The 27,371-nt window shown below is 40.7% G+C and overlaps 2 protein-coding genes across 3 annotated transcripts; both read right to left on the bottom strand.

Annotated features, from left to right (window-relative positions):
* Positions 1 to 1,304: 1,304 nt before the first annotated feature.
* LOC104993695 (chromosome unknown open reading frame, human C9orf156) lies at positions 1,305 to 12,206 on the bottom strand. 2 transcript variants are annotated; one of them, XM_010847056.1, is made up of 5 exons: positions 12,082 to 12,206; positions 9,902 to 10,076; positions 8,914 to 9,071; positions 5,305 to 5,943; positions 1,305 to 1,908 (listed from the first exon to the last, which is right to left on the bottom strand). In XM_010847056.1, exons 1-5 carry the CDS (start codon positions 12,155 to 12,157, stop codon positions 1,784 to 1,786), a joined length of 1,173 nt encoding a protein of 390 aa, XP_010845358.1. In that variant the 5' UTR covers positions 12,158 to 12,206; the 3' UTR covers positions 1,305 to 1,783. The 2 variants fall into 2 exon arrangements, with proteins under 2 accessions (XP_010845358.1, XP_010845357.1); XM_010847055.1 differs by having other exon boundaries at positions 1,326 to 2,043.
* A 3,247-nt stretch (positions 12,207 to 15,453) lies between these two features.
* On the bottom strand, positions 15,454 to 26,190 carry HEMGN (hemogen). The gene is made up of 4 exons (XM_010847054.1): positions 26,069 to 26,190; positions 24,156 to 24,254; positions 17,918 to 18,979; positions 15,454 to 15,560 (listed from the first exon to the last, which is right to left on the bottom strand). Exons 1-4 carry the CDS (start codon positions 26,145 to 26,147, stop codon positions 15,454 to 15,456), a joined length of 1,347 nt encoding a protein of 448 aa, XP_010845356.1. The 5' UTR covers positions 26,148 to 26,190.
* Between the last annotated feature and the right edge of the window lie 1,181 nt (positions 26,191 to 27,371).

The raw sequence follows: 27,371 nt of genomic DNA, 5'->3' as shown, positions 1-27,371 counted from the left end.
CCTCAGAGTTATTTTCTCCATATTAAGTATCAACATTTTGTGTTTCAAGACCTGAAAGTGAAAGTGAAGTCACTCAGTTGTGTCTGACTCTGTGACCCCGTGGACTGTAGCCTACCAGGCTCCTCCATCCATGGGATTTTTCAGGCAAGAGTACTGGAGTGGGTTGCCATTTCCTTCTCCAGGGGATCTTCCCAACCCAGGGATGGAACCCAGGTCTCCCATATTGTAGGCAGACACTTTTACCATCTGAGCCACCAGGGAAGTCACTCAGTCTCAAAGTGATTTTAAGAGATAAGAATTCAAAATCAAAATAAAGGATGGATTGTTACCAATGTCAGTTTCCTAGTTTTAACATTATACCATAGTTATGTAAGATGTTACCATGAGAAGAAGCTAGGTGAAGGGGTCACAGGCCTTCGGCACTATTTTTGCAATTTCCTATGAATTTATAGGGTTAGCAGTAAAGAATCCACCTGGAGATGGGGGTTTGATCCCTGGGTGGGGAAGATCCCCCGAAGGAAAGCATAGCAACCCACTCTAGTGTTCTTGCCTGGAGAATCCCCATGGACAGAGGAGCCTGGCAGGCTACAGTCCACAGGGTCACAAAGCATCGGACACATTGAAGCGACTTAGCACACACATGAACCTATAATTGTCTCGAAATAAAAAGCTTTTACAAATCAAATTAAAAATACTTCCCCAAGAGGTTCTAGGTAATCTCAAAGACAACCCAGTTTGTTTCCTGAATGCAGTGTCATGAGCCACAAATGACTCTGCAAGTATCTACAGGCAGCAGGGCTCATTTCAAAACCATGATCAATCAGCTATTAAGATTTATGGTTACAATTAGGAAAGCCTGTGTCATGCTGACAGGTGTCTAATTTGGTTATGCTGATCATAAATCTTAAGCTATCTGGGATCACATCCCTAAAATCATCTATGGGCAATATGTTCTTGAAGCTGCTTCCCGTGTGGTGTTCACACAGGAATCGTGCACAGACTTAATTACTCTCTTTATCTGACTGTAATCCAACAATGAGCTTGTGTCTTCTTCCTCCACAACTATGACAGGCAACAAGAACGGCATCCAGTTTAATCTCAGTCTACCACTGAAACCCCACTCACGGTAGTTCTCAGTCAATGGTCATAGAATAAATAAGAAATAAATAAGAAATAAATCAGTAATTAAGTTATTTTTCTTGGACTTCTCAGAATGACTTTCTTTTCTGATACAAAGGCATCCAAAGAAATCCTAAAGTCACCATTTTGGAATCAGGATTAAATATATACACATACGTGGGTGCGGGGAGCAAAGTCTCTAAAGATCTTTATAACAACTTTATTTTGATTTGTTAGTTTCTCAAGATATCATAACTCAGTTTGATTTAGAACAAAATAGAGAGATCAGGCTTTTTCAGACAAAAAAAAACCCCAACATGAATGGCTGAACACATCCCCTAACTTCTGCCCAGTTTTACCAAGTACCAAGGACAACTGACTTCTTTCAGAAAACCCTGACATAGCATCACCTTTGGATTCTGCAGTATTAACTGATCAAAAGCAATCATGATATAGTGATTTCTCCAAATTCTATATCTCTTAGTTTATTAAAATACATGTTTTTCAAATAAATATTATGAACAAGCCAAATCACCAAATGTGTGAGATCACAAAGTGCCACGTTGCTTCCTTTTGCAAAGAAGGCACATCATTAGCTTGTACTGATAACCCAACAGCCACACCCAAGTCAATCAGGCTGCCTTACAGGCTCCATGGAGGATCCTCACGACCCCAAAGACACCGGGGACTCCGCAGGCTTGCTCATCTGAACAGGCTCAGAAGCCGGCTTGATCCTTAGGACTTCCGCAAAACCATCACCAAACCAGCATGTAACGTGTGCCGTGTCTACTGTAAAGTAAAAAAGACGATCTTGGCAGAGCTTCCGTCGATATACAGACCGAGGATCAGCTGACAGCACAGCCTCGATGGCATGCCTTGCTTCCTCCGCTGACTGAAAATATTTAAATGAAGCCTGACCAACACCTGCAATAAGAAGAACACAGCTTGGGAATTCTCTGGTGGTCCAGTGGTGAGGACTCCATGCATTAACTGCCATGGGCCCAGGTTCAATTCCTGCTGGGGAAGTAAGATCCCACAAGGCACACCGCCCCCACCCCCACCCCAAAAAAGGACCCCATGACTTAATTATCAAAATCATGCAAGTCAAATTTCAGTACAGTGAGTTTCAATGTGGAGGCTGGTTGGAGCCTCATAAAGAATGTGGTACTGTCATTATATTAAAGTGGTACATATTCAAGTGGTATATTCAAGTGGTACTGTCATTATATTAAATTTATGCACACTCAACCCAGATTTGAAATCTGCTGAGCAAAAAAAATCATGGCGATAATTTTCCTTAGTCTCCTAAGCAGGATAGCTGAGCTTTCACTTTTGTGCACCCAAAATGTCACTTTCTATGCTCAGTGTAGAAAGTGAAAGTCAGTCACACAGTCCTATCCAACTCTTTGTGACCCCATGGACTGTAGCCTGCCTGGCTCCTCTGTCCGTGAAATTCTCCAGCCAAGAATACTGGAGTGGGTTGCCATTTCCTTCTGCAGGGGATCTTCCCAACCCAGACATCGAACCTGGGTCTCCTGCACTACAGGCAGATTCTTTACCAACTGAGCCACTAGGGAAGCTCAACGTAGACGTGAATTCAATTCCTTGTCATTTTCCTCTCACAATGCCGGCATGGTCACTGAAAGGCATGACAGTCCCAGCATTCTCAGAAGCCACACGTAGCCAGAGCACTACCTAAAGGCAGGGGAGGGTGCCTCAGGCAGGGGCGGGTGTCACACACCCACAAGTAAAAGTAACGCTACTTTCTGTAGGAGAAATGGGAGAGCCCTTGTGAGAACAGTGAAGCAGGTAGACTAAGGTCAACACCATCACTGGGAAGAGGCTACCCCATTCCCCAGGTTTGTATGTCAGTAAACACAGGAAGGGGAAAAATTTCCTATGTTTATAACACTATGGGTGTGTTATAATTTTTTTAAATATATTACATACAAAACTTAAATAAAAGATTAACTGTGACCTAATTTTTAATAGCTGCCACATAACATACATCCAAACAAAGACCAGGCTCTTCCAGGAAGGCAGGTGCTTTACAGAATGTTGTCCCTGTTCAAAATATCATCTGGAGTGGTAGTGGGGGGTGGAGGTGCTGTCTTTATCCTTCTGAAAACAAATTCAGATTTTAGAAAACAGCCAAATATCACTCTGGACTATGTCCAATTAAAAAGTTGGTAAGTAAAGTCATGAAATACAATCTCTGGTCAAAAACTGAGGACTAATTATGCAGTGCTAAGATTCCTTTCGTGTTTGGTACATAAAACGATTCTAATGCCACTCTAAAAAGAAGAGTTCCCAAGACACCACACTCTTCAGTAACTGTTTCCCGTAGAAGCTCCAGGTCTTCGTTTGGCTGTTCATTTGGCGCAGGTGCCCTTCCCTCACTTCCCTGCCTACTTATGTTTCCAAGCTCAGCCCAAATACTTACCCTTTCCTCCAAGAAGCCTTCTCAGATTTCCTCCCCAAGGAGCTAGAAGCCTCCCCAGATTTTCTGCTCCCCAAGTCAGAATACACTCTCCTTCCTGTTCCCACAGCACTCTATTCCAGTGCCAATCCCACCTCTCCATTCCAACATCTTTTTATCCTTTCTACACTCTAAACTTTCTGAAGTCATTTCTTATTTCTGTCCTGGCTCAAAATTCTGCTGCTATAAATCAGTCAGCCCCCATTTTATAGTTACAGTTCATTATTTCTCTTTTTAACCACTTTTTAAATCAGTAAGACATAATGTAGCCTCTCAATGAACTACAGTTTGAAAAACACAAAACTTTCCAAAGTAGGAAGCATTTCATGATAACCACCAGACAAGGGGCAAATATATGGTACCTTTTAGGCAGCACTTCTTTGTTCTACCACAAAATCCTTTTTTTTGACTTTCCTTGGGAATTCCCTGGTGGTCTACTAGTTAGGACTCCAAGCTTTCACTGCTGAGGGTGTGGACTTAATCCTTGGTCAGGGAACTAAGACACTACAAGCCATGTGGGGCGTGACCCCTCCAAAGGAAAAAAAAAAACACCCAAAACTGATTTCCTCTTCCCATGAACTGTGCTGCCGCTGTTTAGTCACCAAGTCACGTCCCACTCTTTTGCAACCCCATGGACTGTGGCCCGCCAGGCTTCTCTGTCCAGGGGATTTCCCAGGCAAGAATACTGCAGTGGGTTGCTGTTTTCTTCTCAGGGATCTTCCTGACCCAGGGATCGAACAGGTGCTCCTGCATTACAGGTGGATTCCTTTACCAATGAGCCATTAGGGAAGCCCCCCCACGAACTAGATGCAGTGATTAAACAACGTTCATAAAACTTTTAAAATAAAGAGATCAATTTAAAAATTAAATGTCCTGTTTAAACATAAGGCCTTAGGATAGAATGAGAAGCACAACCGCCCAGTGGCAGGTGAAATCTGACATCTCCTTGGCAACGATAAACTGGCCACTTCTTACTGGAACTACTGAACCCACTTCTTAATGGGCCCTTCCTTCATTCTAGACAGCTGCTTGGAATCTGCTTGTGGGCTTGAAAAACCAGATAACAATGTTTGTTAACATTATGTATTAAACAGGTGCCAAGTAAAAGACCTGTGGCGGCTCTTCTGCAGTGCTGGGACTTTACAGGGACAATTCCTGTGGTAAGACACTCTTTCCTTCTTACTACTGGGCTCGTGCCAAAGGCTGAGCTATTGACCACCTGACAGTTAAAATAAGATGAGACATTTCTCTAGTCAGCGAGTGAAACAGATGAAAGAAAATCTACCTAAGTATAGAACAAGCACAACTTAGCGTCTGAATGCCATTTGAGAACTCCAAGAACTACTGCTACGAGTTGACAAGAGGCCCTATTCCTGAGCAGCAGCTGTCCTCAGTAAACACGTGACTGAGTGGCTGGGACTCTGTGCTGAACAGTTGCTGACTGAAAGCCATCAGATGATGACATTGTCCAAGTTTGATTTTATACTCCTACGTTTCTTTACAAGTCATAATGACCAATACTCTATATACCTGCCCTCAGAAATAGCAATTTGGTCTATGGCCATACCACCCTGAACATGTCTAATGTCATCTTGGAAGCTAAGCAGGGTCGGGCCTGGTTAGTATTTGGATGGGAGAAACACCAAGTTTGCCAAATCTCCTAGCAAAGGCTCATCTCTTATTCACAAACAAGAAGTGGAAAGTACCTGGTTCACCTGAGCTGAGGTGCTCAAGGTCCATCTCTGCGTGAGGAGTAAACCGGACTTCCAAGGTGGCCACAGGGGCCTCTCTCACCCAGGCAGGGACCACGCTGCAGTGGGCTGCACCGGCCACCCTGGAAGGAGCCTTGGGGGACATCTCTGGGCCGTGTCCTTCTGGGGCCACTGCTTCTTCCCCTCTCTTCAGCCTGCTGTCTTCTTGTTCCTCTGAAGGGCTCTTCTGGATACGTGGGCCACTTTGCTCTTGTGCCACCCTGGGACTGGATTCTTCACCCAACTCTGCTGCTCTCTCCCTCGGCTCAGGTGAGCTTTGCTGGGTGTTTGCTGCGTCATCAGATCCCGCATTGTTTTCCCCTGAAGTTCTATCTTCAGGACATTTGGGTTTCTCCATAGTGCTGCGGCAGGGCTGTGATTCCTTGTACTCTGAGAGCTGTTGCCAGTCACAGCTATCAGTCTTGCCTTCAGACTGGGACACGGTTTTCGGTTTATGTTGGTTATTCCGTAAGGTGAAGTCCCCTGAAGACTCAATCAAAGTTTGCGGTGAGTCATAATCAGCTATGTAGGGCTTTATGTCTAGTACAGGTGTGCCATGAATCATGTCAATTCCAGAAAGGTAGACAGCTCCACCTGTAATGTGAAAAACATCTTAGAGATATTAACAATGAAGAACAGCACAAACGATTAGAGACTCAACACTATCTGCCTAAACCTCACCAGGCTTAGTCACAGTTCCTTCACGCACCAGGCTCTCTTACACTTGGTGCCAATACACACTTCTCTTTCTACCTAAAAACTCATTCTCTTTTTAACCTGTCAGACTGCTGCTTGCTCTTCAAGGCTCTCATGTAACACCTGCTTTACAGAGCCTTTCTGGCTCTTTCAGACAGAAGTGTTCTTTCCTCTGGGTTCTGCAGAGGAACCTGTGCCCAAACTTCTCCTGGAGCCCTTGTCACGTGGTCTGGCAATGGCCTGCTTAGAGTCTCTCCCCCTAGACAGTGAGTAGGCCTTCGAGCACTAGGTGGGGCCAGCTCACCTTTGCATCACTGGAGGTTTCTAACTTTGTTCCAAGTACATCAGAAAGATAGTTGCTCAGTCGTATCTGACTCTTTGAGAGCCCATGGACTGTAACCCACCAGATTCCTCTGCCCATGGAATTTTCCAGGCAAGAATACTAGAGTGGGTTGCCATTTCCTTCTCCAGGGAATCTTCCTGATGCAGGGATTGAACCCAGGTCTCCCGCATTACAGGCAGATACTTTATCATTTGAGCTACCAGGGAAGCCCAGGTACCTCAGAGTCTTCAGCATTACCTCTGTGGGACTGACGATGGTTTCTACTGTGGCAAACAGCATCTAAGGTGGCCCTGTGATGCTCATCACCTAGTGGTGTATGATCCCCTCCTCTTGAGTATGATTTGATATCACTCCAGTGACTATGTTATCTAAGACTCCTGCATTTGCTGCAGATTCACTTGACTCTTCTTGTGGGTTTGATGAAGCAAGCAGCCACGCTGGGAGAGTCCATATAACAAGGCACTGTGGGTGGTCCTTAGGTGCTATGGGCTGCCTCTAGGAGCTGGAGGCAGCCACCAGCCAAAAACCAGCAAGAGGTCAGGACCCTCAGGATCACAACTGTAAGGAAGTGAATTCTGCCAAGACCAGAGTGGGCTTGGAAGTGGATTCTTCCACAGTCAAACCTCCAGAAAAGAACTCATTCCACATGACACCTTCACTGAAACTTGGTGAAGCTCTAAGCAACGACCCAGCTAAGCTGTGTCCCAACTCCCTAACCCATAGAAACATCATAATGTCTTAAACATGTAATAAATGTGTGCTGTTTAAACTGATGGGGTGTGGTAATTTGTTACACAGCAAGAGAAATATAATATTCCGTCATATAATTAAGCAGAATATAAGTCAGATTGCCAAATACTAAGGAAAGGTCTCCTGCTATCCCACTTACACAGCTGTTGTCCAGTTAGTAGACTCTGCTGCAGAGTCTACTAACTTGACCCTTGGAAAACTGGTCCAGTGAGAATCAAAAAACCACATATGATCACACTTGATCCTATCTTCATTTAAGAAAAACATGACTAACAAAGGACTCTGATTTCTAAAACATGCTTATTGTGAATGAACCTGGAACTTTGGAAAGAAGATTTTGGACTTTCTAAGTGATAGATTGTGCCTAATGACGTCTGCAAAAGACACGGGGTTACAAGTGAGAATTCAAGGGATTTGAAGTCAGACAAACTCTTGTCTGGATGCTGTTGGGTAAATTATCAAACATCCAAGACCTCAGTGTCCTCATCCACAATAGTCAGACTGCTACTCTATCAAGTCCATGAGCCACGATGAGATAACATACATGAACACGCTTTATAAACTGCAAAGCACCACAAAAACACTGGTTATCCTTATAATGCTTGCTTACAAGAGTGTCTGTAGTGTTGCTGTGTTTGTCTTGACCTCTTTGATTTGATCTTCCCCATTAGAATGCTAAGCTCTTCTGGAGGGCAGGGATTTTCATCTAAATTTTTTTGCCACTATATCCCCAGCACCTAGAATAATGCTTGACACATATTCAGTGCTCAGAAAATATGTGTGGGTTGTACAAACAATCATAAAATGTTCCAGTACTATTACCCAAGTTGGTTAGCCACCACAAACTGAGAAAACTCAAGTTGGATTGGCTCTAGAATTTTTCTGGAAAACCTAACCAAGGCCCTGTTGAATATAATCCAGTGAGGGAGTTCAAGCTCTCAGAAAGAACAAATGAAGTAATGGCTCTCATCTTTTTAGTCTGTAATGTACCGTTAGAGCCTTCGTAAGATCCTCAAAAAAATATCCCACAGTGAATCCTTCTCCTTTGGCCACTTTACAAACAAGCAAGCTGATGCCTGGAACGTCCCGATTTCCCATATAGCTGCCACTCCATCTTCTGCCTCTTTCACAAATGTGCTGATCAGGTTGGAGGGATTTGAGAACCAGAAGCTTTCAAAAATGAATAGCTCAGTAGCAACATTATATACAAGCATGCAGTTAAAACTAATCTAGTATTCCACACAGGTTCTCCCACAATCTGACAGATGTTCAGTCTATGGGGTCTTCATCCCAGCCCTCTGCCTCATGTCTCAGTGGACAGCAGCACTGCAGCTAGGATGCTTGTTCATTCTTCGGGGCTCCAAGGAAGAAATGACCGACCACCCCATGTGCTGACCATACATGCACGTGCAACCAGTTGCTGTGTTAAATTTTGAGCGTTTCCAGTTGTTTTTAGATCATTTTGTATTTACAGAATATTGAGTTAGAAAAAATTTGGTTGCTAATTTAATGACTGTGAAATCTTAAGAGTTATTTTGAAATAATAACTTCTGATAAGTGCAGTGACATAAACTAACTCTGAGCATCCTATGAGAGCTTATTGCAAAGTGTTTCAATGCTCACATTCCTTTAATCATTTCATTCTCTTCAATATCTGGTGGGTCTCAGGGGCTAACACCATTTGTATTTCTGTGAATAACAGCCAGTGCTGAGTACAATGTTGATTTTATAAGACTTCTTTTGGTTAAGGAAAAAAAGGTAAAAGTAGAAATTACCTTCTACCCTTTCCAGTTTGGCCAGGGTCAGTCCTATTGCATTGGGACGATGTGGGCTCCTTGTAGAGAAAACGCCAGTCTTTGCACCATTCAGCCTAGGAGGCTGTACTTTTGCCTTATAGCTCAAATGACCATTTTTGTGAAAAACAAACAAAATCCTATGGAAAATAAACCAAATTACTGAGTAAGAAAAGAAGACAAAGAAAGTAATCTATCATAATGATATGGAAGAGGAAAAAACTATAACCCTCACAAACTAAAACAGAAAGAATGCCTTTAATGGTATTAAAATATGATCAGTGGGGGAAAAAATGTTGGGGTGAGGAAGAATGAACAGAGACAAAATTTAAGTGACAGCAAGTAACGCTAGTATAACATAGGCCTTAATATAGCTAACACTTTACTTAAAAGCATCAAGATTTCTAAGGTCTCTTTTGTCTTTTAGGAAGAGTAGACTTAATACTTCACAGGTCTAGAGCAAAGTCCATAAACTTTTTCTTTAAAGGAGCAGCTGGAAAATATTTTAAGGTTTGCAGGTCAACCAGTCTCTGCTATAAACATTCAACTCTGCTACTGTAGCACAAAAGCAGCCACAGCCAACACATAAATGAATGCTCGTGGCTGTGTTCCCATAAACTTACTTACAAAAACAGAAGATGAGATGGGTTTGCTCCATGGGCCATAGCTTGCTGAACCCTGGTCTAGAAGACAGAATAATGACCCATGGGCAGAACTTAGGTCTACTGATGGATTTCAGTCATCCATCACAATTAGAACAATTGCAAATGCAGTGTGCCCCCTCAGTGGATCCCACACTTCCCTGAGGGTGTCCAAGTTATGCCAACATTCACATTCATGCCTATAGTCCAAGAATCCCATGCAATAGATAAGGGAGGTCTGGATGGCAGTCTCCAAGGGTACTTCCAACTGGAGTACTCAGAGACAAGTTCTGGTTCAGAGTACCAATTCTAACTATAAAACAACTTACCAAACATGAGAAAACTGTTCTAAGCCCATCAAGGAATGTTCAGGATTATTAAAGATGCTTTTTCTAATCCTCAAACAAGCCCGTGAATGGCTACAAATGGATGGCTGCCTTGGAGTACCATTCTTGGCTGAGAAACAGGATTCCAAGTAACCAATTGGCTCAGTTAAAAGATTCCCTACAGAAGAAAATTAGGTAAGAAATCATTAATCAAAAGGTCAAGTAGAATGAAATAATGCCATTTGCAGTAACACAGACAGACGTAGGGGCGTCTCTGGTAGCTCAGCCGGTAAAGAATTCCCCCACAATGCAGGAGACCCTGGTTTGATTCCTGGGTTGGGAAGATTCCCAGAGAAGGGATAGGCTACCCATTCTAGTATTCTTGGGCTTCACCGGTGGCTAAGAAGGTGAAGAATCTACTTGCAATGAGGGAGATCTGGGTTCAATCCCTGGGTTGGGAAGATCCCCCAGAGGAGCCCATGGTAACCCACTCCAGTATTCTTGTCTGGAGAATCCCCATGGACAGAGGGCTTGGCCAGCTACAGTCCATGGGGTGTCAAAGAGTTGGACATGACTGAGCGACTAAGCACAGCACAGCACAGCCAGACCTAGAGATTATCATGCTAAGTAAACCAGACTTCATGCTAAGTGAGAAAGCCAAATACATGATACTGCTTATAGGTGGAATCTAAAAAAATTATAGAAATGAACTTATTTACAAAACAAATGGACTCACAGACACAGAAAACAGATTTGCGGTTACCAAAAGGGGAAGAGGAGGATAAATAAGGAGTTTGGGCTTAACATATACACACTATTCTACATAAAACAGCCAAAAATGACCTACTGTACAGCATGGAGAACTATACTCAATATCTTATAATAACCTATAATGGAAGAGAATGAATAAAAAGAATACACACATACATATAACTGAATCAGTTTGCTGTACACCTGAAACTAATACATTATATATCTACTTTATTTCAATAAAAAATTTTTTAAATAAAATATAAAAATTTTTAAAAGAGAAGGCACAATTTTCTACATAATAGTGTTAACACAATGTATTAAAACCCACCATCATTATTTTTCTTTTCCAAGCAAGCAAAAACAAAAAAAAAAGGTCAAGAAAAGACGTAGGAAAACATGTTTTCTTTAACAAATTGACTTCATAGTTTTAAAATCTACCAGATGTTTTGTGCATGCGTGTATGCTCAGTCGTGTCCAACTTTATGACGCCCTGGACTATAGCTGGCCAGGCTTCTCTGTCCATGGAATTTTCCAGGCAGGCATACTGGAGTGAGTTGCCATTTCCTACTCCAGGGAATCTTCCTGACCCAGGGATCCAATCTGCGCTTCCTGCCTTGGCAGGTGTATTATTCTTTACCACTGAGCCACCAGGGAAGCCTCTACCAGATGTTCAGTCCAGTTTAGTTTAGTTCAGTCACTCAGTCATGTCTGACTCCTTGCAATCCCATGGACCACAGCACGCCACATGTTATTTAACTATAAAACAAGATTCTTAAAACATTCATAAGTACATATAAATATCCTCATCATTACATATGCATTGTTATATCCTTTTAGATAATAAACTGGAAAGAACATGGGTGAAAGGAAAAATTCATTTTTAGAAGGCTTACTATAATTCAAATTCCATGCTACCATAACTATGTATGTGACCTTGGTCAGGACTGTGGAGTATTTCAAATAGAGGGAATAAGGTGCACAAAGTTAAGTGACAAATTTTCTAGCATAAGAAGGGAACAAAACAGTTTGATTGACTGGAGTGTGAGATAGAAAGCAAAGAATAATAAAAGATGAGGAAACGGGTTGCATATAAGATGCTTTCAATTGAAAACAACACAATACATGAAACGAACTAGTTTTAAGCAATAAAGGGAGTGCATGGGGTCACAGTAGTTATTGGTGCACGTGGCTGTTCTGCCAAGACCTTGCCAACCTAGCCACCAAAGAGCAAGAGAGATGACATCATCCCGCTCGCCTCAGACACATCACGTGGTGGCCTGAGCACATGATCCGTAACTTCACAATAAACAGGAAAAACGACCCTTGTCCATTCAAGGTCTCGCATGTCCCGTCCCCCCGCTGCAGTGAAAGCGGTTCCCGGCTCTTGGAGGTCTTAACGCGTGCAGAACCGCCAGCCTCTTAGAAGTTACCTGTCTCCAAGGCCGGCTTCACACACCCGCACGGGGTCGCTGTAGCGCAAGGCCTGGACTCTTTCAAGTCGCGCATGGCTACGGGTCATAGGCGTCCACCCAACGCGTTCAAACCTTCCGCTTCCGGTTTCCCTACCTGGCGCCTGCGTAGTAGCTGTGCCGGCGGATGGCGCCAAGATCGAGCATGCGCGGGGCGGGGGCGCTAGGGGAGTGAGGCGCCGGGCGGGGGATGTCAGAGGCTACCGCTAGGTGGCGATTAGAGGTTGAAGGCCTTATCCCGCTTCTGAATCTGTGTCTTGTGCTGTCTCGCGCGGACCCGCTTCAGTTTTAGGGTCCAAGTTACCGCCCTTCCCGTTGAGAACAAGTCGATAAAGATTTATGCATAAAGGTACTCGAAATGATAAGCAACCTACTCATCCAACGCATGGCGCTAATTTTTAAAAAAGAATATGTATATACAGTTATCACACAGAGAGATGACGGGATGTTAGAAAATGTTAATACTTCTTGAGTAGTGGGAATGCATAGATGGTCGTTTATACTTCTCTGTATGCTCCCAATTTTTCCATAATAAAAGGATGTTTCGTCAGAAAAGAAACCCAAATAAACCTCGTTTCAAATCTAATGGATGTGTAGCTCTACACCAGACTAGGTAGGGATAAGAAGTGGGGACTATTCCTTGTGTTCCGTACCTCACGAGAACTGAAGCGAGAATGAAACGAAGTCAACGGCCATATACATTGGGATTGTAGTGGTTGTTCGGGGGAAGCTCTAAAAAGTTGAGGGCCTACAAGAATCAGTTTTCAGCCACTGCAATGACCAGTTAACCCTGCAGCGCTAGCCTGGCCTCAACGTGTGTGTGTTAGTCGCTCAGTTGTGTCCGACTTTTTGTGACCTCATGGACTGTGGCCCGATAGGCTCTTCTGTCCATGGAATTCTCCAGGCAAGAATGCTGGAGTGGGTAGCCATTCCCTTCTCTAGGGCATCTTCCCCACCCAGGTACTGAACCCAGGTCTCCTGAATTGCAGGCAGGTTCTTAACTATCTAAGCCACCAAGGCCTCTTACCTACTTACTTATAACCTCATCTCTCACCTGTATATTTATAAATTTATATATATAAATTATATTTATATATCTCTGTATACTTAATTCTACTTCTGAGTTTTTTATCCTGTTTTTTCTTGGGCGGGGGGAGGGAGAGAGACATATTGCCTGCAAAACAAATTATTCAAGGTCATAAAACTCCACAGATTTAAAAGTTTAACAACCATGAAAAGCTGTTCCTAAACATGTTCATTTGTCATGAACTAATAGACCACTCTCAGAAAATAACCATCAGAAGGAGTCAAAGATTTAAAGAGAGGATTGTGGGTTTTAAAACAAAAACTTTAAAAACTGATAAAATTCATACCCCTACATGTCCTCTGATAGGTTTTTTCCAGGTGAAATTGGAAAAGAATGCCTTTATTGTTTTCAGGAGGGAACAGTTCTGGGCAGCTATGAAACAAAAGTAAGTTGAGAACTGTTGAGCTTTTTGCACGATGTAAAACTCGAGCCGTAATGGCTGCAATTTTCCACTAGATGGGGGTGTTGCTAAAAGTGATAGTCGCTTTGTGGCCCAACAGAGGTATTTGCCTTCTTGGCCTTAGATATCATATACAATGATAGTGACGCCAAAAATACGATACCAAGTGTGACATGTTCTGAAATGCACAGCAGACTTGGAGACGTTGATGAAGTAGATTGTTACTTGATTTAAAGGAAAAAGTTCTCTTTATGGAAAGCAGGAACTTAAATATGTAGCGCTTTAATTATATGATTTGCAATTTTTATTATCTTGTCTAGAGGACATATGGTTATATAAATAACCATTATATGTGATTATTTGTAGTTTATGATACAGCCTTTTCTCTAGAGGTAGGATCTAGGGATCTGCCTTAAAAAAACCAAACCCTAAATGATTCAAAGTAGGTATCTGCCTACACTTTGAGAAACACTCCTCAGTATAATAATTCCTTTTTTTTTTTTTTCAGTTGCAGCCCAGAGGATCTTTGTTGTGGTGTTCAGACTTAGGTGCCCCGTGGCATATGGGATCTTAATTCCCTGACCAGGGATCAAACTGCATCCCCTACACTGGAAGGTGGATTCTTAACCACTGAACCACCAGGGGTGATCCAGTACAATGATTCTTAATCTTTCATTTGAGTGAAGGATCCTTCTGAAAATCAATTAAACCTTTGGATCTTATCACATATCATATTAGATTTAATATCATAAAATTCATGGATTTTAAAGAACAACCGTTGTACCCACAATGAGAGGAGGTTAGCCCAAGGTAGGACTAGATAGATTCTTGCCAAACTTTAATTCTGCTATTCCACATGGACCTTGCATTAACTGTAGTACATTGCATGCAGTTCTTGAACATATCTTGAATTCACTCTTCTCTGTGTCACATACAATAACGCTGCTATCCTCACCTATAATACAAATCTTCTCCAACTTTCAAGGGTCCACTCGTGTAATTTTTTCAGGTCACTCCGGCAAAAAAGTGAGTATTCCCTTGGTTGTATCTTCTATCCAAAGAGCATTAGCATTACTCTCTTCTTTGTAATTATTTGTTTTCTGTTTTATTCCTCCAAGAGACTAGATTAAACTCCTAGTAGGTAAGGACTATGTGTTATAGGTCTTCTGACTGTCGCAGTGCTTACCATGATGTCCACACAGTTAAACATGTACTAATGTTTAATGTACATTTTGCACAATTACAATATTTTAAAAGTAAAAATAGAAAATCAAAATTCAAATATGCAAGTGCATACGTCACTCCAAAATATCTTTAAAGAAGTCCTAGAATGATAAGAATTGTTAAAATTATTAAATTACTAAAAGCTAACTTAAGCCTACATAAAATTTTGATATTGTTACATTAATAACTGATCAAAGTTTACAAGAAAACTATATACTTCCCCAAATTTTCATTGTTCAGCCTTAAAAATGGAAAAAATGAGGGCTTGATAATTTCCCCCAAGAGCAAACATTTCTTTGATTAATTCTTAAGGGGAGTAAAGCTATTAAGTCTGTTCCCACCACTGTCCTCTCCCCAGATTACACATACATACACATATGTGCACACACACACGTGCACACACATACACACTAGCAGAATATTGTCTATGTGGTAGAGCCTGAGAAAAAACATTAATTCTCGCTTTCAGATATAATCTATATATCTATAGACTATATAAGCGGGGAGATACTGTTAAATTATTAATGAATATTGTAGAGATTTCTACCATATTTTGAGAAAATCACACATATGATGTACTAAGATGTGTATTTTGTTGGATGACTATGATGGTTGAACATTATTAAAATAAAACATAACTGTAGATGTCATTTTCTGGGTTACTTTCTTGAGGCACATTTGGAATTTCTATTATCTCTGGTTCTTCTGCTTTGGGATTTTCCTTCATTTCTGTAAAACAAAAAAAAAAATATGAAAATAGATTCAATGAACAGTATTGGGACAATTGGCTATCCATTTGGAGAAAAAAAAAACTACCTCACTCTGCACAGAAACAAATCTCAGATGAATTAAAGATTTCAATATTAAGATACAATAAATGTTATAGAAACAATAGAATATTTCTTTAATCTTAAGATTTTAAAAGCCTTTCTAAGCAGACCACAGACTAAAAGCCATAAAGAAAAAGATTGACAGGTTTGAATCATTAAAATCTAAAATCATGACTAATTTGAGTAACTAAAAACTAACATTAAAATTTTGGTCATATAGATGTCCAAACCTCTATAAACAAAGTTAAACCACAAACAACAAGAATAAAAATGTTTATGACTCAACTTATATGTAGGCAAAGATTTAATAACTATTATTTAAAGAGATTTTTAATCAAAAAGATAGATATCCTAAATATAAAATGGAGCAAATAGTCAAACAGGTGGTTCTCAAAAGGAAAAACTTAAATTCATAATAATCTTAAAAGCAAGCCTGGTAGCATAGGTCATCAAAAAAAGTGGAAATTAAAACAATTAGGTTGGTTGGTCTTTAAAAATCTAGCAGACAGGCGCAGATTTTTAAAACATAATCATGTGCAGTGTTGGCAAGGGCGTGGGGACTAGGCACTTACACAAAGTCTTGGATTCTGTGAATTGCTACATTTGGGCTAGTCTGACTGAATGTATCCAGACTTTAAATCCTCGTACCCTTTGGCCCAGCAATTCAGTTTCTAGGAATTTATCCAAGGAAGTAATCAGATCAACTTAAGCTTCCAGTGCCTTAGTTTCCTTATCTATAAAATAGGGACATATTATTCATCCACTCGGGTTTCTAACATTGAATAAAGTAATTCACAAAAAATGTTTAATAGAGAGTTTGGCAGATAGAAAGTGGTATATAAATTTTAGTTAAACAACCGTTACTTCCCATGATATTTATTGAACATTGTTATAACAGTAAAACTTGTCAGTAAACTAGGTGTTCATCATTATAAGGACTGGTTGAATAAATTGCTGTATATATAACATAATACTGGACAACTGTTACAAAGATGTCATTAGGATGGCCACAATGTATATGGCATGTAAAAAAAACAGGTTATAAAATAGAATGTACTGTACCATTTCATTTGTTAAAACAAAAACTTAACATTGGGGATCAGAGATAGGAAGTGGTATCATAGGGCACTTTATAGTCACTTAGATATTGCTTTAATTTATTATAATGAACATTTATAACTATCATCATAGCAATTTTATAATCAGCAAAAAGGAAGACATTTCTACTTGTTTGGCAAGAAAAGAGAAAACAAGATAAGCATTAATTGCCAAAAAGCATAAAATAATTAATTAATTGCCTGTCTTAACCTCACTGGGTTTAGAACAAAACCCTGAGAATCTGGTGCTGTGTTGATTAGAGGCGCGTCTCCAGCAGGGGACTCCTGTCAATACAGGTAGTGTTTCATATGTCTGCTTTTACTGTAATTTTAAAAAGGTATTTCCTCAAAACCTATATTGCTTGGAACCCAACTTAAGCCCAGGTTTTTGTTGCACTCATATTTTAGGAGAAAGAGAAAATAAGCTACCAAAGGAATTTCTTTAGAAAACAGTTCCCTGGGGATAGGCTGCTAGGCTCAGCCCATTTTCTACACTGAGAATAGGACTGAACAAGGAGAGCCAAGGCTCTCAGTTATGTCCCTGAGACAAGTAAAATTGAATAAAGGTCACATTGTTTTTAAAATACTATGCTTTTCAGGGACAAATATTGAAATAGGTAAGCCTGTTAACTCCTATAACAAGGAGTTCCCTAGTATCAGGATCCTATTTTATGTCTTTGTATCTTTCTCAGTACCTTGAACCATGAATTTACTTGCCTTCAGTTTGCCATGAAATGTTATTTTTCTAGGGAAAAAAAACCTTTATTCACCAAGATTTTGTGTTAATATAAATGTAATTGTCCAAAATATTTTGCACATAATTGACTCTACATAGGGTTCATTTTTCTTCACCTACTAAAGCTTCCCAAAATGCATAGTATATACAGGTACCCACTATATACACTTATGGTTTCAATTATTTTCTTTAAATTACATGGAAATATACCAAATATCAAGTGAATGATAAACATTTTTCACTTAAAACTGGACAAAGACATCAAAGATACCTGTTGAGATAACTGGGATAACCCAGGATTGTCACAGAAGGCTATAAATCAATGGTCCAAGGGAGAGACGCCTATTTGGTGCTCTGATTATGAACAGGGAGCAGTTAAGAAATGGCAGTGTCACTAATTTGACCCCAGTAAGAAACCCATACCTTGAGGAAAAGTATAAACATCCTTAGCATCTTCCTGGTGTGCTTTAGAATCCTGGTCTTGGGGTCCACCTATTTCCTGGTATAGTTTGGGAAAGCATTCTTTAGGAACATCTTTGTCTTTATGTGTCTTAGTAGAGAGGTCTTCAGGCCCAGGTGTTTCTTGGTAAATTTCAGGTGCATAGGCTTCAGGTCCTGGTGTTTCTTGGTATATTTCAAGTGAATATTCTTCAGACCCAGGTGTTTCTTGGTACATTTCTGGGGGATATTTATCAGGAACAGATGTTTCTTGGGTTGTTTTATGAGAGGGGTCTTTAGACATGGCAATTTCTTTATATATTTTATTGGAAAAGTGTTCAGGTTCAACTGTTTCCTGGTGTATTTCTGTAGCAAGCTCTTTAGGCACAGCCATTTCTTGCTGTGTGTTAGAAACAAAGCTTTCAGTCTCAACTATTCCTTGACCTGTTTCAGAATCGGGTTCCTCAGGCTCAGGTCTTTTCTGGTATGTTTCAAGAGTGGAGGCTTTGGGCATATCTGGTTTGGGGTGTGCTTCAAGAGAGCATTCCTCCAGGTCAGTTGTATCTTCAGATGTTTTCGAAGAAAGGACTTTGGCTGCAATGTCTTCTTGGCATATTTTAGGAGAGACGTCTTCAGGCTGAGCCATATTACGGAACATTTTGAAAGGCTGGTCTTGAAATATAGCTATTTCTTGGCACATTTTAGGAGAGAGGTCTTCAGATTCAGCCATATCTTGGCATATTTCAGAAGGTTGGTTTTGTACTGCTGTTGCTTGGTACTCAGAAGAATTTTCCTGAAGGGTAACACTTTCTTGACCTACTTCAGAAAGATGTTTTGCAGGCGCAACTCTTTGTGGGGACACTGCCGGAAGGAGAACTTCAGTCACACTCCCAGGTGGCTCGATTTCTTTCTCTCCAGGTGCTGGCGCTTTCTCCATCATTTCCTTTTCTAATTGTGATGGAAGCTCTACCTTCATTTCTGTATTTTGTTGTCTCTTTCTGCCTCTTTCGCTTCTTTTCCCTGTTCTTTGCCGCTTGTGTTTTTTCTCTCTATGGGGAAATCAGAATTACTATCAAAAATAGGCCTCCAGAATTCAAATAAATGTTTGGCAGTAACTGACCCAGGACTCCCACTGCCTTGTGGCATGACTTTGAACAAGCCACTTAATCTCTCCAGGCCTCAATCTCCTTGTGTGTACAATGAAGAAGCAGTGCTAAATGTTCTCAATTGTCCGGAGAGGAAATGACCCTTAGGACTTTTTTGTCTTTGATGACTCGTTCAACAAGCACCTTCTTAGTGAGCGGGGTATGTGTGTGTGTGTGTGTTTGAGAGCGTATACTTAAACTTTGGTTATAGAAAATGTATCACTGATGTTATAAATGAACAGATTGACATTCTGTTTTACGTAATAGTCTCTTTGGGTTTAGCCTGTGTGAATTCGTTTCTCTATGCCAGTGGGGGAAACTGGTATGATTGTGTTGCTAAATCTGCAACGCAGACCTGCTTCACATCTGTGAAGCCTGCAGGTGATGAGCCTGGCTTGCTCATTTAATACAGTGTCTTCTTGCCTGGAGAATCCCAGGGACGGGGGAGCCTAGTGGGCTGCCGTCTATGGGGTCACACAGAGTCGGACACGACTGAAGTGACTTAGCAGCAGCAGCAGCTTAAGTAAAATAGGCTAAGAGGCTGCAGTGTGAGTCGAATGAGATGTACTATAAGCCGGGTCCAAAGCTACAAAAACATGTTCTTGAGGTAAAGCAGCTTGGTGAAAAGGTGTGAGTGGTCATATTACACCTACTTTGAACTGATAGTTTAAGATCTAAAAGATGGAAAGATATGCATGAGAACTGCAGCCAATGACAAATTGTTAGGTATTGCAAATATAACCAAATACAGAAGGCTAATACAGATGGACTGTGGCGGGGGCGGGGGGGGGCGGCGGTGTGGGGGTGGGGGGTACTATAAATAAGCATTTCATCACTTTCTAAACTTACTGAAACTCTCTGTTCCATGCTATCTGCCCCATAGAGCCTTCTCTAACAGGCCACAGGACTGAAATGCTCTCCATGCTTACCACTCCTATAGGATTTATTATGAGGATTATGCTTAATGGAGAAACCCAAATTCTTTTAGCAAACTGGACATTCTTTCAAGATGAATGAAACCAGTGTTTTTTACACCTCTGCAGTTCTCATAGTTCATGCACACTCAAAAAATGTATACCCTATTCTTCTTTTGTTGTGTCTGAAAAATTCCCATAATTAATTTTTTTAAGACTGTCTCATCAAAACCAGTTTGAAGTCAATATTTTAAAGGTTTATATTTTAATAGTATAGTTTAAAAGAAATATTAAAAATAATATAGAAGGTAGAAATAATATGATGATACGAAGGTAAAAATGATAGCTCAGCATTTTGAAGTTTAAGTCCAAGTAACCAAGGTAACAAGATAAATTTTCAAGTCCTTATTAGCAAATTTTTAAAAGATGATGTATAAATTTTTTTTAATTTGAGACGTTTTTAAAAACTGATGTACGTGAATTCTTCAGGAAACACTTATTATCCTAGAAATTAAATCCTAAATAATTTGTTATGTAGATCTCTATATGAGGGAGTCTGAGTAATACAATGTTTCATGTTCTTTCTGGTAGTTCCTCAAAAGATACAAATATATCTGTGTGGTCTAAAATTTAATCTGTACTCTTAATTATCAGCTATGTGATCATGGGCAAGTCAAACTCTCTATGCCTCAGTTTCTTCACAGGTGAAATGTAGTAAATAGTGTCTGCCCAGCCTCATGTAGTTGTTGTAAGAGCATGTAATAACTTACATGGATGAACTGTCCAAATAGAAATCTGTACTCATATTAATATAGAATGTACTATATATATATATATATATAGTGCTTCCTCATGTCAGGCACTGTTTTAAGTAATTTACTTATTCTGTTATCTCATGTAATCTTCACATAAACTTACAAGGCAGATACTATTATAATCTCCATTTTGCAGATGAGAAAACTGAAGCACAGTTTTCTGAGTAACTTGCCCAAGGTGAAATGGCTGGGACATGAGGGAGCTAGTCTTCATATCAAGTCATCTGACTTCAGCCACCGGGCTCTTAACCATTACACTCTGTCCTTTCTGTCTGGAACTGAGGTTTCACTGTAGTGAGAACAGCCCTCAGCAGTCTAGAAATGAGTCACAACAGCAAGGCCAGCCCACTACCAAGAGGCTCACCAAGGTTCCACCTACTCCAGTGATTTCTTCAGCTTTGGACCCCTCCCCCAACCCAATGAGTACAGAAACCCAATTCTAAGAGCATAGTGAAACCAGCCTCATCCATTTCTCGAGTCAGGGCTCAGCAACCAGCTCAAAGGGATTGATATATAAACCTAAAGACCAATTTTTAAATAAACTGTGAGAAAAGCAAAGTGACAATGCACTCTTTCTCTGTAGCAGGTACTTGCTGCTGCTGCTGCGTCACTTCAGTCGTGTCCAACTCTGTGCAACCCCATAGATGGCAGCCCACCAGGCTCCCCCGTCCCTGGGATTCTCCAGCCAAGAATACTGGAGTTGGTTGCCATTTCCTTCTCCAGTGCATGAAAGTGAAAAGTGAAAGTGAAGTCGCTCAGTTGTGTCCGACTCTTCATGACCCCATGGACTGCAGCCCACCAGGCTCCTCCATGCATGGGATTTTCCAGGCAAGAGTACTGGAGTGGGGTGCCATCGCCTTCTCCAGCAGGTACTTGGGAAGCCAATAATGACCAGAAGGTTGCTTGGTGAGTATGGAATTCAGGGAGCCAACTGGGTATTCTTCAACAGAGTCACCTGTCAGAGGACCTGAGTACAGAAGTTTCTGCTGCAACATATATGCATTCCTGAAAAACCTCACTTTCTGCAAAATCATGCACTAAAAGTGACAGTGCTTATGGGAAGAAAAAAATTTAGTTGGGGCAAATGAGTCAAATCCTATGCAACTTTATAACACTAGGATAAACAATAGTTGGTACAGGGGAGATAACTGGGATAGTCCAGACAGGCAGCTTTTTCTGTGGGGAGGCTGTCTTGGGGATGGTAAAAAATGCACAAAAGCACCAGTGTGAATGCAGGCTTTCAGTGCTGAGATCATTCAAATGAGGATGATGCTCTGAGCCAGCAGGGCTGCCGCAGAGTTGAGCACAGGAGGAAGTGCAACCTGCTATGAGGAGATCTCTGCAGAGCTAGTGATGTCCTTCTCTGTGGAAGGAGCCCGGATGCAGGCTGAAAAGATTCCTATCTACACAGCAGCCAAGTTGAAGGCTTTTTCCTTTCCTGCTGAAGTTTTTAATTCTGTTCCCACTATTTTGGCTTCTTTTGACTAGGAAAAATTACATATTAACACAACTTCCACGTTAAACTGACACCACTCTCCTATTTACCAATTATATGTGAGCTAACTGGTGTTATAGAAACACACCTTGTGGCAGAACAGACAATATTCCGTCCACAGTGAGAATAGGAACTTAAAACACCTGCATTGTATGCTTTTTTAAAAGATGATGCTTAGAAAAATGTATACCTATGTTATTTTTGCCACCAAAGGACACATTTTTCCAAAAAAGAAGCAATGCATAGCTAAATCTTAATCAAAATTCTGTAAAGGGACTTCCCTGGTGATACTGGATAAAAATCCAACTGCCAATACAGGGGACATGGGCTCAATCCTTGGTCTGAAAAGATTCCATATACAGATGAGCAACTAAGCCTATGCACCACAACTATTCAGCCCTTGCTTCAGAGGTCATGAGCCACAACTACTGAGCCCATATGTTGAAACTACTGAAGCCCGTGCACTTAGAGCCCGTGCTCTGTAACAAAAGATATCACCTCAATGTGAAGCCCGTGCAGCACAATGAAGAGAGGCCCCTGCAACTACAGAAAGCCCACATGCCGCAATGAAGACCCAGCACAACAACAACAAAAAAATTTTTTTTTTTAAAGAAGAAGAGAACTTAGATCAGTGGCACTCAACTGGGAGCAATTTTACCTCCTCTTCCCCCGCTCCATGAGGCATTTGACAATGTCTGCCGGCATTTTTGGTTGTCATAACTGGGGAGAGAAAGTTCTATGGGTTTCTACCAATACAGTATACTAACGCATATATATGGAATTTAGAAAGATGCTAACAATAACCCTGTGTACGAGACAGCAAAAGAGACACTGATGTATATAGATCAGTCTTGTGGACTCTGTGGGAGAGGGAGAGGGTGGGGAGATTTGGGAGAATGGCATTGAAACATGTGTAATATCATGTATGAGACGAGTCGCCAGTCCAGGTTTGATGCATGATGCTGGATGCTTGGGGCTGGTGCACTGGGACGGCCCAGAGGGAGGGTATGGGGAGGGAGGAGGGAGGAGGGTTCAGGATGGGGAGCATGGGTATACCTGTGGTGGATTCATTTCGATGTTGGGCAAAACTAATACAATATTGTAAAGTTTAAAAATAAAATAAAATAAAAAGAAAGTTCTATGGGTTTCTAGAGGCCAGTGATCCTCCTACGCACAGCTTTAGTGACATCAGCGTTGAGAAACCCTGGCTTAGATGGATGTTGTACTGTGGCTCTTTGGGTTCCCCTTTTCTACCTCCAAGCAAGCAATGCCTCTGCTTTCACAGTTATATTCTACACGGGGCCGTTAGATACTGCCTACTGTATAGTCATGCTCATGTCTTCCCTCCCTGAGATTCCATACAGCTGACTTTGGACACAGGAACTCTCAGACTCTTCCATCACTCATTTATAGACATTACTTTGGTTTACTCCATGGGGAGTTAACTACACTCATTAAAGAAGAATTTTACTAATAGAAAGCTTAGAGAACAAGCTTGGGGGTCTTCTCAATGGTGTCTCCTACTCCCAACAACAATGGTTATATTACTAAAGTGGTTGAACAGCAGGCCTCTCTACAATATACATAATTTGATCACCTGGTAAAAGAGAGCAGCAATAAGATTCTGTTCCCATCACTTTACTAGCTGTGTGACTTTAGGCAAGAGATTTAACCTTCAGAGACTTGGTTTCTTTCTTTTTTTTTGCGGAGGGGGGCGGGAGATGAATATGGATAACAGCTCCTGATTTGTGGGATTGATGGAAAGATAAACTAGAGTGTATAAAAGCTCTCAGCACCTCTTAACAAGTAACATATGCTAAGTAAATATCAGTCCCTTCTCCCTTGCAGTGATACTATACCGATATTGCCATTGTGAAGTTTGCTTTTCTTGTGCTTCAGCTTTTCTTTTTCTGAGTTGCTCTCTGTTTCGCAGACTCCAAGTTCCAATGACTTCTGTAGGATCAAAATGAAAGTTATGAGAGAGAGTGATAAATTATGGCGTTAACAGCAAGGAGTCCTATAGCAAAATGATAGAATCCCCTTGAGTGTCCAAGTTTTTCTCCTACCCTTTTGAGGACAAGGACTATCTCTTATTTATCCTTGTGCCTCCTGAAGCATGCCTGGAGCAAACATTCAGTCAGCATTTTTTAAATGAAAAGATCAATATTTGTACATAAATGTGCTATTAATTCCTTCAAAATAGTGTGCATATTGTACAAACATAAAAGTAAAGAAAAAAACCAGCCATGTTCTGCCATCCTTAACATTATAACCTGTTTTCATTTCATTCCTCGTATTCATTCATCTGGTGTGGTTTAGTCGCTAAGTCATGTCCAACTCTTGCGACCCCATGGACTGTAGCCTGCCAGGCCCCTCTGTCCATGGGATTTTCCATGTATTCATCTAGCCCCTATATTAAAGTTGCAATGATTGCATACCACAGTTTTACCATTTATTTACCATCAGAAATAAATTCCATCATCTAGTCCTCATAATTGTAACTTTAGTGACTACATGATATTTAATCAAGTTGATGCATTCTCATTTATCCACTCATTCCACTTATACTGAACATTTAGGTTGTTGCCAGTTTGTTTTGTTGTTGTTGTTGTTTTTGCCACTGTAGATCAACTATAATAAGCAATTCACACACAGATTTTTTTTCTTTTGTATTTTTTTCCTTTGGATGATGTTTCTCCAAGTTCTTTGGAATATTAAAGTTACTACCAACAACAGTACTGCTGCCATCCAAGACTGTGAAAAGTTAATGGGTCTTTGATGTAGAACTTCTCAGAGCCAGTGGAATGATTTCAAATTTGCACTGGGACCTCCCAAAGTGAACATACCTCATGGACCATGACACCTTTTGATTTTAGAACATCAGTCCTTAATGGTGAACTTGGATGGGGGAAAATTATACCTTTATTTTTACCAATCTAAATGCCCATTTCCTTCAATTATGAATGTAGATAACAAACCACAGTGGTTTTAGCAGAATATGACTTTGTCACAAAAAGAAATTATGGATTTTTTTTCCATATCACATTACAGTTATTACAGATACCTTAGAATATCATTTATTTGAGATGAAATATTTGATTTGATACAGTGGTAATGAGATCCATCACTGGATCTTATTATTTAATGCACCTGTAAATAAGCACATATATTATTATATCAGTTTTTTATTTTGATACTTTTCTTAATATAATTGCTTCCTTTGTAATCATATGTAATTAACTTTATGTATTTAAAAAATTTAGTCTAAGAAGGTGTCTAGAGTTTCATCAGAAAGCCAAAGGGATCCGTGGTATACAAAATGTTTAAATCACTGTCTCAAGGCCTAGGGTTCTGCAAAAGCAGCCAAAATGCTGCTTTAGGATATATCCAAAGACTAAGATTAGTCAGTCAGCAGAATAAACACTCTTATAGTTCTTGCTACTTATTGCCAGATACCTTTCCAAAAGTTACACTATATTTGTGCTACATATATGGCTGTACTTGTTTTACCACACCATCCATCATTGGGTATTTTCATGATCATATATATATATAATTATTTATTATTTCCTTGTGTTTCTCCTGCTTACTAGAATCTTAGTGCTAGAAGTCAGCTCAGAAAGTTATATAGCCCCTATTCTTCCTTTCTAATACATGAATGTACCCACCCAATGATGCCCCTTTTTTGCCAGACCCATACAAAGAGGAGAATAATCATAGCCCAATCCTTCCCAACAGCCACTGTCTCTTAAGGTTTCTTTCATTACCTGGAACATGGGTCTCTTCTTGATGATGATCAGGTGTCTGATGGAGCTTTGAGAGAGACTGGTCTTTTCCCAAATCCATCTTGCTGCAGTATCTTCCTGCTTTTGGTCTGACTTCCACAAGAAGCCTTTTAAAAAATGTCAAAAGTAACTAACAGTTAAAAAAACACACACATAGACAAGTTCACTTGTCACTTGACTTCCCGCCTTAAAGTTTTATCTAGTTGGACCACAGCTGTTGGCTACTTCTACTTTCTTTATCACCCTGCACAGGTGTGAGCAGGGTCATGGCTGATGCTATGTCCTTGTCCGTCAGCACAGTGGCTAGTTACGCAGGCAGCCCCTCAGCCACAGGCTAGTATATCCCAGCCTCTGGTATGGCAGCCATTTGTCTCTGCATGCTCAGAAGTGCTCGAGTCTGATGTTCCTTTTCACACACAGAGGTGGCATAGCATAGGAAGGACATGAAGTTAGCACTTAACCAGCTCAATATCCTTGGACAAATCACTTCCCCTTTTTGTGACTCTCTTTCTTCATTTTCAAAGCAGGTAAATAATTCCTGACTTGCCCACCTCACATAGTTCTTGTGAACGTGAATATAATGAATGTGAAAATTATAAAGATGTGAAGTTAATCTTGTAATGTTTTCCTGCATGTGGCATTTTTCACCTTAACTGTATGCAAAATAATGGGAAGTCTTGCTGTTAGACTTAGATAATAGACAAAAAGATATGAATCAGGAATTCAATACAAATTTGAACCCTCTTCTGCTCACCAGATCATTCATAAGTGACTCAAGACAACTAGTGAAATGCTCTGTATTAATCCAGGGAAGGTCAAAAAGCATTTCTTAATGAAAGTATCAGCACATTATGTCACAGAAATTGAAACCAAAGTTGAAACCAAAGGAATCACCTGTCTTCAATTGGTCACCCCATTTGTGAAGGCATAGGGGCACAGAGCACCAGGATTGTTCACCTAGGAAAGGAACACTGACTACCTCCTGATATGGGCAACTAGTCTGTGAGATGAAGGGTTAACAATGTGTCTGGAGTCAGATGTTGAGTTGAAGAGTGTTTGAATTCCAGTGTTGCCACATTCCCTGATTCAGTTACCTTAGGCAACTTAGAAGGCAATGGCACCCCACTCCAGTACTCTTGCCTGGAAAATCGCATGGGTGGAGGAGCCTGGTAGGCTGCAGTCCATGGTGTTGCACAGAGTCGGACACGACTGAAGTGACTTAGCAGTAGCAGCAGTAGCAGTAGGCAACTTAGTTTTGGAGCCACTACACTCCCTACAATATGGG

Source organism: Bison bison, unplaced genomic scaffold (genome assembly GCF_000754665.1).
Source record: "Bison bison bison isolate TAMUID 2011002044 unplaced genomic scaffold, Bison_UMD1.0 scf7180017864243, whole genome shotgun sequence".
Taxonomy (NCBI): Eukaryota; Metazoa; Chordata; class Mammalia; order Artiodactyla; family Bovidae; genus Bison; species Bison bison.
Note: the sequence above shows the minus strand (reverse complement) of the source record. Positions and strands in the feature narration are given on the sequence as shown.

Bases quoted from the DNA above. Each gene is read 5' to 3' on its own strand.
- LOC104993695 (XM_010847055.1), bottom strand. From the start codon at position 12,157: ATGCGCGACTTGAAAGAGTCCAGGCCTTGCGCTACAGCGACCCCGTGC. The intron at 9,072-9,901 runs GTAAGTTGTTTT...TATTTTCCATAG, and splicing joins GAACAGTTTTCTCATGTTTG to GATTTTGTTTGTTTTTCACA. The intron at 2,044-5,304 runs GTACTTTCCACT...TTCTTATTGCAG, and splicing joins CCTCAGCTCAGGTGAACCAG to GTGTTGGTCAGGCTTCATTT.
- HEMGN (XM_010847054.1), bottom strand. From the start codon at position 26,147: ATGGATTTGGGAAAAGACCAGTCTCTCTCAAAGCTCCATCAGACACCT. The intron at 24,255-26,068 runs GTAATGAAAGAA...TTGATCCTACAG, and splicing joins AGAAGAGACCCATGTTCCAG to AAGTCATTGGAACTTGGAGT. The intron at 15,561-17,917 runs GTATGGGTTTCT...TTTGTTTTACAG, and splicing joins TGTTTATACTTTTCCTCAAG to AAATGAAGGAAAATCCCAAA.